Source organism: Artemia franciscana, chromosome 14, assembly GCF_032884065.1.
Source record: "Artemia franciscana chromosome 14, ASM3288406v1, whole genome shotgun sequence".
Lineage (NCBI taxonomy): Eukaryota > Metazoa > Arthropoda > Branchiopoda > Anostraca > Artemiidae > Artemia > Artemia franciscana.
The window spans coordinates 7,069,084-7,081,847 of NC_088876.1; the positions used below are offsets into that span (position 1 = coordinate 7,069,084).

The 12,764-nt window shown below is 35.3% G+C and overlaps 1 protein-coding gene across 2 annotated transcripts in view; it reads right to left on the minus strand.

Moving 5' to 3' along the window:
• Positions 1-972: 972 nt before the first annotated feature.
• The window catches only part of LOC136035252 (breast cancer type 1 susceptibility protein homolog), a 36,779-nt gene continuing 24,987 nt past the window's right edge, over positions 973-12,764 (minus strand). For both annotated transcript variants that reach the window (XM_065716921.1, XM_065716922.1), the window contains 2 exons: positions 9,366-9,423; positions 973-3,265 (listed from right to left, as the gene is read on the minus strand). In XM_065716921.1, the coding sequence (XP_065572993.1) occupies positions 1,221-3,265; positions 9,366-9,423 (2,103 nt within the window). In that variant the 3' untranslated portion in view covers positions 973-1,220. The remainder of the gene's footprint in view (positions 3,266-9,365; positions 9,424-12,764) is intronic.

Here is a 12,764-nt window from a genome sequence, read left to right on the forward strand (position 1 = left end):
AAGTAATTAGCAATCGTACTGTTATTTTTTTTTTTGTAAAGAGACTTTGCTTTCTACAGCAAAATAGAATTATCCTTGATATTAGGGCGTTTATCCCCCCTTTTCAGGACAAAGTACAGCTTTTAATGGATCAATTTTGGAAACTATCATTTTTCATTGAAATCTACGTTTTTGCAATTGAAAAACTACCCCCCACAGCACCAATATTGCACTATTAAACATAAAATGTTCCTTTCAGTGGGATATAATAGATTAATCACTGGTTCTAAATCCCTATGAACATAACCTGAGCATAAAACGTACTTTTGAGGCTTCAGTCTTCTTCCCCCCATCCGCTACAATACTACAGATTAAAGTTAATATGTATTTTACGATATACGTGCTTTTTGCATTACTAAATAAAAAAAGTGCTACTTTATATCTGCTGTTTCGAAGGTTTTGCCCCCCCCCCGAAAAAATTCCTGCGTACGTGCCTGATTTCTAGTGTACTACGAAAAAGTACATGAAGTGGCAAATAGAAGGAATTGACATCATTCTCTGACTTCCCGCTACCATAGAATATTTACTTCCATAGAAATAACCCATTCCACAATTTATACATTCCCTAGTTTATTGCAAAACCATTGTGACATTATGCATTGATGTCAGCTACCCACAACGGCATCAGTAATTTCAATATTAAATTTACTGACATTTTATTACGTCAAAAACATTTCATTGCGCAATGTCATTATTAATGTCAATATAATGACATTATGCATAAATGTGTAATTAAGACACCTTAGTTTACAGATAAAAGTATACAATTAGTTAAATATAATTAAGAAACAGTTAGAGTACAATACTAGTGTAATTAAGATACAGCTAATATATAATTAAGAAGCTCCCGGACGAAAAAATCCTAAAAACGTTAGAAATCCAGCAGTCCCTGCCGAGCTATATAATAAAGTTTTACATTTTTTATACAAAAAATTAAGGCAAAGTGTTTCATTCAATTCAAGGATAAAACAACAACAACATAAGTACAGCACCTTTACATTTACAATTTGTTTTTCTTCGTTTATGATTTCCATAGCTAGATCATAATTGCACAGATTCGATCCTTATGGGATTGAAAGATTTTCAGATTGACCTTGGAGAACTCCCTTTTGTTGAAATATATTATAGAGGTATTGAATCGTATGGAACAATCTATACGACATAACAAGAAAAACAAGGTCTTAAAACTCTGGCGAAACACATCGAGCTTGGCTGAGAATTGGAGAGGTGCTCCGCGATTCCGGTGCACCAGGGTTCTGGTCTTCTATTAACTCCTGAGTTATAGTCTCATCATCAGCGCGCCTTCTGAGATGATTCCGGTTCAGAAGTTTATTTAAAGCAGTAGATCTTCCATTTCTATTTTCTCTAAAAGTTATATTATTTTCAATTTTATGATTAAATGTTTCTGATAAGTTTATAGTGTTCTTTAGCACATCCGCAGAGTTCTCATCATCTTTTATTTTTTGTTTAGCTTTCAATAATACAGCTCTTGGATTAAGAATTCTTTTAAATTTAGTAATTTTCTGTTTCTTAGAATTACTTCCACAAATTTCATCGTCATCACTGCCATCAATATTGTTCCTACTTTCTACTTGGAAAGTCTTGCTAAATTTAGACATACGATTGACTTTGTTTGTAGGACTGTTTGCTTCCAAAACGTTCGCCACTTTTCGTCTCTTAGGACTGCTTCCACCAATTGTATCATCATCACATTCACGAGTTTCTTCACTCCTCTTAGCTGTAGAAATAATAACTCCTTTTACCCGCTTATTTCTGCTCAATTTACTTTTCGTTTTAGGACTCAATGAAATTGGAGTATATTCTTCTGGTATATATTTTTCTGGTTGCTGGTGTTCAGTTTCAACCATAATCCTGTCGTTCTGTTCAGTACCTTCACCAAGCTTCTTTTGTTTCGAAATAACCTTGACAGTTTTTTCGAATCTTTTGGTACAATTATTTAATTTATTTCTTTTAGTATGGACTTTGGAAGAGCTTAACGTTTTGAGCTTTACTTCACAATCATCAATTGCCATACATAAGACTTCATCTTTATTCGTCTGTCTCTTTTGGGTTCTCAAACCCATTCCCGTTCTAGGATTCGATGAAATTGGAGTATACTTTTCTGGTTTCTGGCGCCCAGTTTCAACCATACTTTTGCCGTTCTGTTTAGTTCCCTCACCGTAATTCTGTTTTTTCAAAACAGCCTTGACAGTTTTTTCGTTTTTTTCACTACACCTGTTTAATTTATCACTTTTAATATTGAGTTTGGAATGGCTTAATCTTTTGGGCTTTACTTCACAATCATCAACGGCAGGGCACGTAACTTCATCCTTAATCGCCTGTCTATTTTGGCGCCTTGCACTCCTTCCCGTAATTTTTTCGTCTCTTGCGTCTTCATAATCGTTATGCGTCGGCTTTTCCTCATTACAAGTGCTATTAATTTTTGTCTCATTGCAATTTGATAAGATAGGACTTAATTTTCCGCTTTCGTCATCTGACACGTTCCTAACTCCTATTTTCGATTGTCCTTTCATCCCTACTTCAGCACCTACCCCCCTTTTATGTTCAATATTATCTTTGATACTTTCAGCACTTTCGTCATTTAATGGAGTAGACCTCAATCTCGTCTTAATTTCCTTCTTATTCATTTGTCTTTTTTCTCCTCTCACACAAGGTTTAGTTGTTTTAAGCTTTCGTCCAGCTAGACTTAAGTCATCATTATTTGCAAATTGTTTATGAAGCAATCCGCCATGAATTGTTTCACTTTCATCAATTAAAACCCCACTAGCTCCCTTCTTGTCCACCTGTCTCTTAATTTCTTTTGAACCTACATTGTCATCTTTTTGCACATCAGGATCAATATTATGTTTTTCTCCCGTCATTTTACGTTGCTTAACCATATCATTATTTTCTTTACTTAATTTTCTCTTTCTTTTTAACCCATTTGTCACAATATTATCTTCTTTTTCATTAACCAATAAAACAGTATTTTTTCCATTTGAAGTAGATGGAACTAAAGTAGAATCTGAACTTAGTTGTGTTTTTGGGTTATTACGTAGTTCATAGAATCCGGGGTCACCTTTCTGTTTCAATTTAGGTTTGCCAGTGTTGAATAATTCGCTTAATTCTCTTGCCAGTTTTTCGTCTTCTTCTTCTTGTCTCTTCTTTCTTTCTATTTCTTCCATAATTTTCAATTGCGTTTGTATTACCTCTTGCGATGAATGAACTGAAAAGTAGAAGCAGGTTAGCAATTGACTGAAAAGATTTTGAAAACTCAAAAAACAAATTTAGGCCGCTTTTTTTCAGCATGGGAAAATATTCATTTGCACTTATGGGAATCAGGCTACATGTAGTCAAAAAATGACAGGATTACGCTCCAGGCAATCATCTTTTAATTTTTAGAAGCAGTTTTCTGAACCAATGTAGGGAGAAGGAGAGGGGTAAATTCTCCTAATCTACCCTCTTTTATAGTTACACTGTCCCCTGTACCCCCCGCCTATGTTCATATAGTTTATATACTATATTCATTAGTCTTCCAATTATGCGAAACTTTTAATGTGGAAGCCACTTTATTTTAAGAGATAATAGTGCCTCAAGAAGCACAACAAAGTCTTATAGGTGTTCAATTTCGACCCCCTCCCCCTGTCCTTCCTTAAAAATAAGTTATGAACATGAATAGGACAGAATGAGAAGGACAGAATAGGACTAAATATTATCCTTTCTATTGAAAGGTAAATAAATTATTGCAGCAGTTGAAAACGTTGCTGCTGCAACGATAGCATAATCTTTATATAATGAAAAGAGAAATCACCAATGCAACAGCACAAACACATTAAAAAAAAAAAAGAAAAAAAAAAAAAAAAAAAAAAAAAAAAAAAAAGACTGTTTTCCTACATTAGTGATTGATATAGATCAGCACTTGAATGAGGCCTTAACCCTATAAATCCATACAATCACATAGGCCAAACAGCATAGCCATACACAATCAACCATAAAGAATAATCCATGGACAGGCAGTCGTGTCGTCAGTAAGTATAAGTCGTCATTTACCAAAAAAAAAATAAAAAAATAATAAAACGAATAATATAGAACAAGTAAGAAACGTCAAAACGATCAATGGTCCAATCACCAATAGAATTTTTTCCATAGCCCTTAGCAGGCGCAAACAAATTCGAAAAAACGTCTTTGACATATCTTACAGCTTGAACGCATACAATTTGGTGTTGCTCATACTCGCCTTTGAATCGCTATTTTAGCAACAGCGCTACATTTTAAAAGAGCTTAGCTATTTTATTTAATTTATGAAATTACGCGTTACCCTGTAGGAAACCCGGATAAATAATCAATCCTGGACGATATAGAGCCTATAATAAAGCAGTATTTAAATACAAGTATTTTAAATACGTATTTAAATGCTTTTCATATATTTCAAATAATATTTAAATACACTTTTGGAAGCGTACTTGATATACGTATTTAAGCAGTTTTTTTCTGTATTTGAACGACAAAATACTTTCGCATACAGGGTTTATCGCAATCCTTGCAGAATATATCAAATAGTTCCAGACCACTAGACAGGAACTCTAGATAAGAGCTGACTAGGAACTAAGTGCTCTAGGTACAGACTCTGCAAGGATTACTACGTATATTGATTCAAAAGTCATGTAAAAATCTCGATAAAACACTGCAGCAAGTCAGATATACCTCGCATCACAAAAAAAGTTGAGCTAGCCATGATCAGGAATGAAGGTTTTTTAACCTCTATGCTCCAAATTCTGGTTCAGCAGTTACTTTTGAAGCTCTAGACCGTCACGATAGGTTAGAAAATCTAGTTTAAAAAGGCTCTAACTTCGTCAACCAAAAACTCTAAGTGAGAGACTACTCCGTAAGAAAAAAAAGGGGAATTACTCTTCCACACAATTTTCAATAAAAGTTGACATTTACCGAACTGAATAAAACTATTACTGTATTTAACAGGTTTTAGCTACGCAAGCTGCATTTTTGCAGTCCTAATTCTTTTTGCGTTTATCTTTTTTTCTTTTCTAGCAAAAATATCTCATCCATAAGATGCCATAAATCCACGTTACTTTTGCGAATTTACATCAGGAAATTCTGATATAATATCTTTTCTTAGAAAATTACTCATTTTATGAAGATATGCCTTTGGATCATCTACCAAAATTATCTACAAGATGATCAAGACATCATCTCCTTAGAGTTTGTTCCCCTTCTAATGGAAAGGTACCTTCCTCTCCTAAGAGGGAAGTTCTCTCTGCTGTCCAAAGAGGTTGTAAAAGCTCCACCATCTACTTAGAGATTATCTTTCTCCATACAGAGAGGTTCCACCCGTGGAAAACCTTAATTAAACCGACGCAGTAACTACTACGGCATCTTTGGCAAGGCACAACTTCGATTCTTCACATCACAAAAATTCTTCACTACAAAAACTAATAGTGGCTGAGAAGTGGTTTGCTTGAAGAGGATGGTAAAGCTACCAAAACCACAAGTTGAGTACCTGATTACGAACAATATAGTCAATAAAATGAAACCTCTGAAAGGGCTAAAAAGAAAGCATTCCATGATCTTGTTCATTGCCTGTCATCAAATGTGTCAATCATGAAAGATAAGACTCTTGTAACCGACGTAAACACGCAATATACCAATACAAGACAGTGCCTCATTGAAAAGTTTCCAAACATGAACTATCTTTCAAATGCCATAGAGGTGTGTATTGCAAGTAACAAAGAGTTATCTTACACGGAACTACACATTGATTAAGTCAACCTTTGCGTGCCAGTGCTTTGTGGGAACGCATAATTACAGCGTGTGTGGTTCTAGCATAAGTAAGATAAACAAAGAATTTAGCCTGGCTTATATAACAATAGTAAAGACAATTACAGATATTAAACGCAATTTTGTCAAGGTGCTCAGAAACTATGCAGCCGTCAATCAAGCTACAGATGTAAATTCTTGAAGTAGATATAGAATCAGAGAATGAGAACGTTCTGTCAAACGAATAAGATAAAAAAGAGACCAGTAATGATCACAGCTCGCATCTTATCGGTTTTTGTGATGAACAGAATAAAAAGGATGCAGACAAAGGTTACTGTCTCTCCAATCTTCTCCGTTGCATCACCCATACCCTTATCTTAGTTACTATTAAAGATGCTAAGCATGCCTTTACACGTAATCTCTCCCAGAACGTTTAAGCGCTGGATTCCCTAAGTGCCAGTCACTTTGGAATGCATCCAGCGACAGAACAAAAGGCATCAGATAAATTTAAGGAACCGACGTGAAAAGAGCTTCTAAAACTCCCAAACACAACATTTTGGATATGTGACAGTGCAGAGCATATACATAAGATACAATAATCTTGTGAGTATCTTAATGTGTCTCGGGTTATTTTCTGAGATTGAGCTTCGGAGTGAATGTGTACAGGTTGTCGATCCCCTAAACAGAGCATTTGACACCTTGCATCTTCTGCTTTCAAGCAGAAGACTGCTGAGCTGGGTATTAGATAACCTACATCTGCTGCTCTCTGCATCTCTAGCAGAAAAGAGCTAGCTCTGCTGAAGGATAAAAGACTGCTCTTTCTGTGTCAATCCTCAAAGAACTGAAAAAGAATATCGTTAATACACAGCACAGCCGGGCTCTAAAGCCCGCCATTCTGCTAGATTCAACTGTTTTACGGGGGCCAGAAAAGCATTTTTACAGTCCTCTGTCTATGGACGTCTGTGTCAAAAACTTCGGGGATTTTGTGATTGCAACTTTCACTTTCACGACTAGGTGTTTTCAGAAAAAAGAAAACCTCGACTGATGATTTCCTTTTAGATATGGGACTCATAGCCATATTCTCTGAACACAAAGCGGTAGGACTAGCTTTCTCACAGACCTCACATTTAAACGGTTTTTCCCCAGTGTGCACTCTTCGGTGCTTAGTCAAACTGCTTGATCTAGAAAAAGCTTTCTCACAGACCTCACATTTAAACGGTTTTTCCCCAGTGTGCACTCTTTGGTGCCTAATCAAAATTAGAAGTAATTTGTAGGACTAGCACAAGCCGAAATTAAAAAAATTGAGTGAGTCGGACTTGTTTCCCTTTATGGAAGCAGATAGTCCTACAAATGATGCCGTGTCTGAACGCAGAAACTCTCCTTTAAATTAGAAATTCCATTCTAGGCTGATTGCAAATATTTAAAATTTATTAAGTTTAAAATTATAAGCATGCATGACTTTGTTTAATTTCGGAAAGGACCCCCCTCCCCCCTAAAACGAGTTGGTTTTGACCAAAATTACACCGTCGAGTTCCGAATGCACAAGGACTCCCTAGAAGAATCTTCGTAGCCCATGACTACGAAAATGCGAAATTTCGTATTTTTCGTGTTAAGGGTGCGTGATTATTATTATCCTTTTTTTTGCTGTTTGTTTGTTTCTATTAGGGTTGCCGTATCAAATCAGTGGTTACAAAAATTGGGGAGAGGTTTCATGTGAACGCGACTCAAAAGTTTTAGTGACCTTATTAAGGGCGAAAGTGACCTAGGAGAAATTTTGATTTTTTACGCAAATCAGTTTAATCATAAAAATCGAAACATGAATGGCACGTTGCCTTTGACCTCCCTGGGCAAGGACCCAAAGTTATGAAGAATTACTCATTTCGTATAGAAAGGTTCATAAAAAACCTTCGGGAAAGACAGGGTTGTTAGCGTATATTTTAATCAAAACTTCGGTTTTATTTCGGATCTACTGCCAACACTCTTCGCTTAGAGTGTTACTACGAACTATTTGACCTCCTGAAGACAAGATGAAAGACCTTGGTTCAATACTTCTTATATAGCAATTTCAGAAGAATTACACTTCAATCACCTCACCTGCTCCTGTCGAGCAACGTTTCTCAGTCACATGTGCTATTTTGCAAGACAAAAAACACCTGAAATTGTAGATGTTGAATGTCGTAGATGCATGAATTTTAGTGAAGCATATTGACGTGGTTTGATATTTGTTTTTCTTGTTTTGTATAATATTGCTAGGAGTACAGTAAAACCTAAATAAAACCCGTATGGTTACCCTAGTAAACATTCTTTCTTTATTGTCCTTTTCATATTTTAGTTCCAAGCACTTGGGTATTAAAAAAAAAAAATTCAGGATTTAAGTATAAATATAAATAAAGTCACGGCATTGAAAATACTAATTAAACGAATTTACAAACAAATGCAATATTTTGCATTTAGATATTTTCTAAGAGTATTTTACCGACCACTGCATAGAGTTTATATTTCTTGAAATATTTTTTAATTTACATTGCACTGAACCTACGGGAAGTAGGGAGGAAACTATCTCCTAAGATACTTTTAAGGAAACTTTCTTTTAGGAATTTTTCAAACATCACACTAAAATGGATTTTTTTATGCTACAATTTTTTTAGATATCATGCCCTCCCCCTCCTACGATAATTATAACCTCACTTATACATAACCTCATTACACCTCTTTTTTCGTTTAGGATAGATCATTATTCTAAGTCCAAGGTATGTTAATATAAATACTAATATAATAATGTATGTATCAATCAAATTGTAATTATTATTAATTATAAAAGCTAATTATAAACATTTATTAAGTAATTTTATTACCAGTAATAAAAACTATCGGTAGAATCATATAATAATTAATATAACTGCTATTGTGAATACTGTTAATGCAGAAATTAACTAAATAGACATCATAAATATTAATATAATGGTATATACAATCAGTTTATAATTATTATTAATGATAAATAATGATTATTTCTAATTAGCGTATAAATAAAGGTTCAATAGGGAAAATTCCTTTGTTTGACAGTGAAACACGAAAAACATTTCTGGATATTTCTGTCACATACACAGTGGCAGTCTTCAGCAGATAAACTAATTAACAGATAATGGTTAAATAACAGATATGGAAAATACCTAATTTAGATACAAATTCTAATTAATTAAGTCCAAGTTTTTATTTCGACATTCACAAATAAATAAATAAAATACAACATTTTCGCGCTGGGGAAAACCTATGAGGGTTTGTATTCGTGCGAAAGTCCACATATCTACTTACCTATAATAACCAATCCAATCTCTCTTACTCATGAATACACATACTCTCCCTGCTCCCTTACCCCCCTAGCCCACCCTCACCTCCCTAGCCCACCCTTACAAAATGTTACTATTATTAATAAAAATTATTAGTAAAACGATAATTAATATAAATGTTAACATAAGTACTGTTAATATAAATATTGGACTAAATTAGAAGAAATTTAGTCTGAGCTATCTTAACATAAAAAAAAAACTCACTAATATCAGCTGTTTCAGAGCCACTTCCAGAAGCACTTGCGCTCCGAATCTCTTGGACCTTGAAAAAATAGAACATAAGTACTGAGAAAGAGCAGAGAAGGACAGGAACGGAAAAGAATGAGAAAGAGGAATGAAAAAAGGAGAGGAACCAAAAACGGAAAAAAACAAACAAGCATAAATGAGAAAATTTTATAGGAAAAAGCAGTCCTTTTTAGCTACCCTTCCTTTATAGCTACTATGGTGAAAGACCTTGTATCGTGAGCCCGCAATTCTGAGTAAAATCCCAGTGACAACGATGGCTGCAATGCAGTAGAGAGCGAACCACCTCTCATAGTAACTAAAAATTTGAAAACATATTCATAAAAAACTGCCTCGAGCGAAAAAATTGCCACTTTTAGCTGATTCAGGGTCGGTAACAAATGTTTCGATTAGACTAAAATTTTACTTTGAAAATAAATTTTAGGAATGTCAAAATGTAACCATCAGCCCCTTGAAAGCCGGGGGGCTCGAAGGACCAAGTCCAGGAGGGGTGAGATCCAATCATTTAAACGACTCCTAGGTCAGATTATACGACTCGCTAAAATGTATTATAATTAACCTTCTATCGTTTATACTAATCTACGGAGACAAACAGGAAGCTCAGACGGAATACATCATGCGTTACTATAGACAGCTATGCTTGTATTCGTCTGTTCTTCAAAGTGGATCACCACTGGAAAAAAGTTGTTTAAGTCAATTGCCTCATTAAGGTCTTTCTCATTTGTTAACAACATAAGGAATTTAGTCAAATATCAACCATGGCAGTTCTCAGCAAATTCTTGATAAACTTGAGCTTGCTAATTGTTCTTTCGGCAGCAGAAACTGCAACAGATGCTGCCACAGCCAAATTGCACAGGCGATTGGCTTGCTTATACTGGTGGCACAGGAAATTTCCTTCACCCAGGACTTGTCTGAAGCAAGTAGATCTTAAACCAACTTTTTCCCCATAGTTCCCTCCTAAGTTTGGTTTATTCAGATTTGCGTAAACCACTCGAGCGATTTCTTACCACCATTAAATAAAAAAAAAAGTTTTTTTAACGGAAAGTAAGGAGCGACATTAAAACTTAAAACGAACAGAAATTACTTTGTATACCAAAGGGGATGCTTCCTCATCAACGTCCCGCTCTTTACACTAATGTTTGAAACTTTTCTCATAACTCTACTTTTTAAAACAGTAAAAAACCTTAGCGTAAAGAGCGGGGCGTTGATGAGGAAGCATCCCCTTTCATATACGAAGTAATTTCTGTTCGTTTTAAGTTTTAATGTCGCTCCTTACTTTCCGTAAAAAAAAACTTGTTTTTTTATTTAATTTCTGAACGTTTTTGAATCAATGCATGTTTTGATTTTGGCTCTCCGCAGATGAATAACTAAAACAAAATTTGCATATTTTTTTTTGCTAAATGGCTTTCTCATAGTATTGACCGCATGATTTTGAGAAAAAAAGGAGCATGGGAGGAGGTCTAGATGTCCTCCGATTTTTTGGTTACTTAAAAAGGCAACTATAACTTTTAATTTTTTACGAATGTTTTATTAAAAAAGATATACGTAACTTACAAATTGGCTTACGTAACGAACTTCTGTATTCTCATGTTTTTATTGCGTATATGAAGGGGTTCACCCCCCTCGTCAGTACCTCGCTCTTTACACTAATACTTAAATTTTGCCCCAATTTCTTAAGAATGACCCCTGAATCACAAAAGCCGTCGAATAAATAGTTGAAATTACTAAAAATACTTTAGCGCAAAGAGCGAGGTATTAGGAGGAGGTGAGATTATCATATGCGTAATAATTTCTGTTCGTTTTAAGTTTTAATGCTTCTCCTTACTTACTCTTTTTATTTTTTCATTGTTTTTTTTTAATAATGCTAGAAAATCCTGCGCTCCCTTCATGAAAATTTTCTTCCCCCATAACAAATTCCTCCAAGGAAAGTTCCCCCAACATATCCCCCTCTTCTCAACCCTCCCCCAACCTAAAACCCCCCTGAAAACGTCTGTACACTTCCAAATAACCATTACTATATGTAAGCACTGGTCAAAGTTTGTAGCTTGTGGTTCCTCCCACGGGGACTGTGGGGGAGTAAGTCGTCCCCAAAGACATAGTTATAAGACTATGCTGAATAAAATGGCTATCTCAGAATTTTGATCTGGTGACTTCGGGAAAATAATTAGCGTGGGAGGGGGCCTAGGTACCCTCCATTTTTTTGTCACTTAAAAAGGGCACTAGAACTTTTCATTTCCGTTAGAATGAGCCCTCTCGCAAGATTCTAGGACCACTGGGTCGATACGATCAGACCTGGAAAAAAAACTAAACAACAAACATACAAATAAACACGCATCCGTGATCTGCCTTCTGGCAAAAAATACAAAATTCCGCATTTTTGTAGATAGGAGCTTGAAACTTCTGCAATAGGGTTCTCTGATACGCTGAATCTGATGGTGTGATTTTCGTTAAGATTCTATGACTTTTAGGGGATGTTTTCCCCTAATTCTAAAATAAGGCAAATTTTCTCAGGCTCGTAACTTTTGATGTGTAAGACTAAACTCGATTAAACTTATATATTTAAAATCAGCATTAAAATGCGATTTTTTGTAATTTTTCTCACTCGTTAGTTTTTTTTCCAAAAAGCACTTTTAATTTTTAGTTACTTTGGGCAGTGGTTCAGCCCAACCCTGGTCTATTTTAGGACCGAATTTTACACACAGGAACTAGTAAAGAACGAACTACATTATCATCGCTATTGCCCAAGACACCTTTTGCAGTATACACGCGAATAAACTTTCCTTGTTGTTCATGCCAAGGGACTGCAAGTTTCCTGCATAAGGTTTTCGGCGAATGGAATGCTATTGGTGATAAATAATTACCTTATCGTAAACCAAACAAAGTTGTGCCTGAAAAAAAATCTTCTTCTTGTTATCATATGAATTAACATGGAGAAACTTTCGCATAATCTAATCACCAGAATCAAAATCCGGGCCCTGCAGTGCGTTGCTACAGCTAGGTTTAATCCCTAGGCCCTGTATTAACAAGCTGAGGTTAAACCCAATTTGCCAGTGCAGGACAGTAAAAAAAAAAAAAATCTATCTCAGCCTGAAATAATCCATCTCAAGAGGCCACATCTCTCTGGGAACAAAAAGAAGAAAATAAACCCATGCCCATAGGAGACGTAATCCCAGTAAAGAAAACGCTAAACTAGACATAGATGAAGCAATCAAAGTTCTACGTTAGCCAACCATTCTACTACCTGGTAACTATAGCAGAGTTATCTATCATTGACTGTTAAATAATCAATAATCTGTGAAGACATATCTGGTTTACTCAACGAAGTATTTAGAACTTATCATGATGGTTGCACTGGTAGCT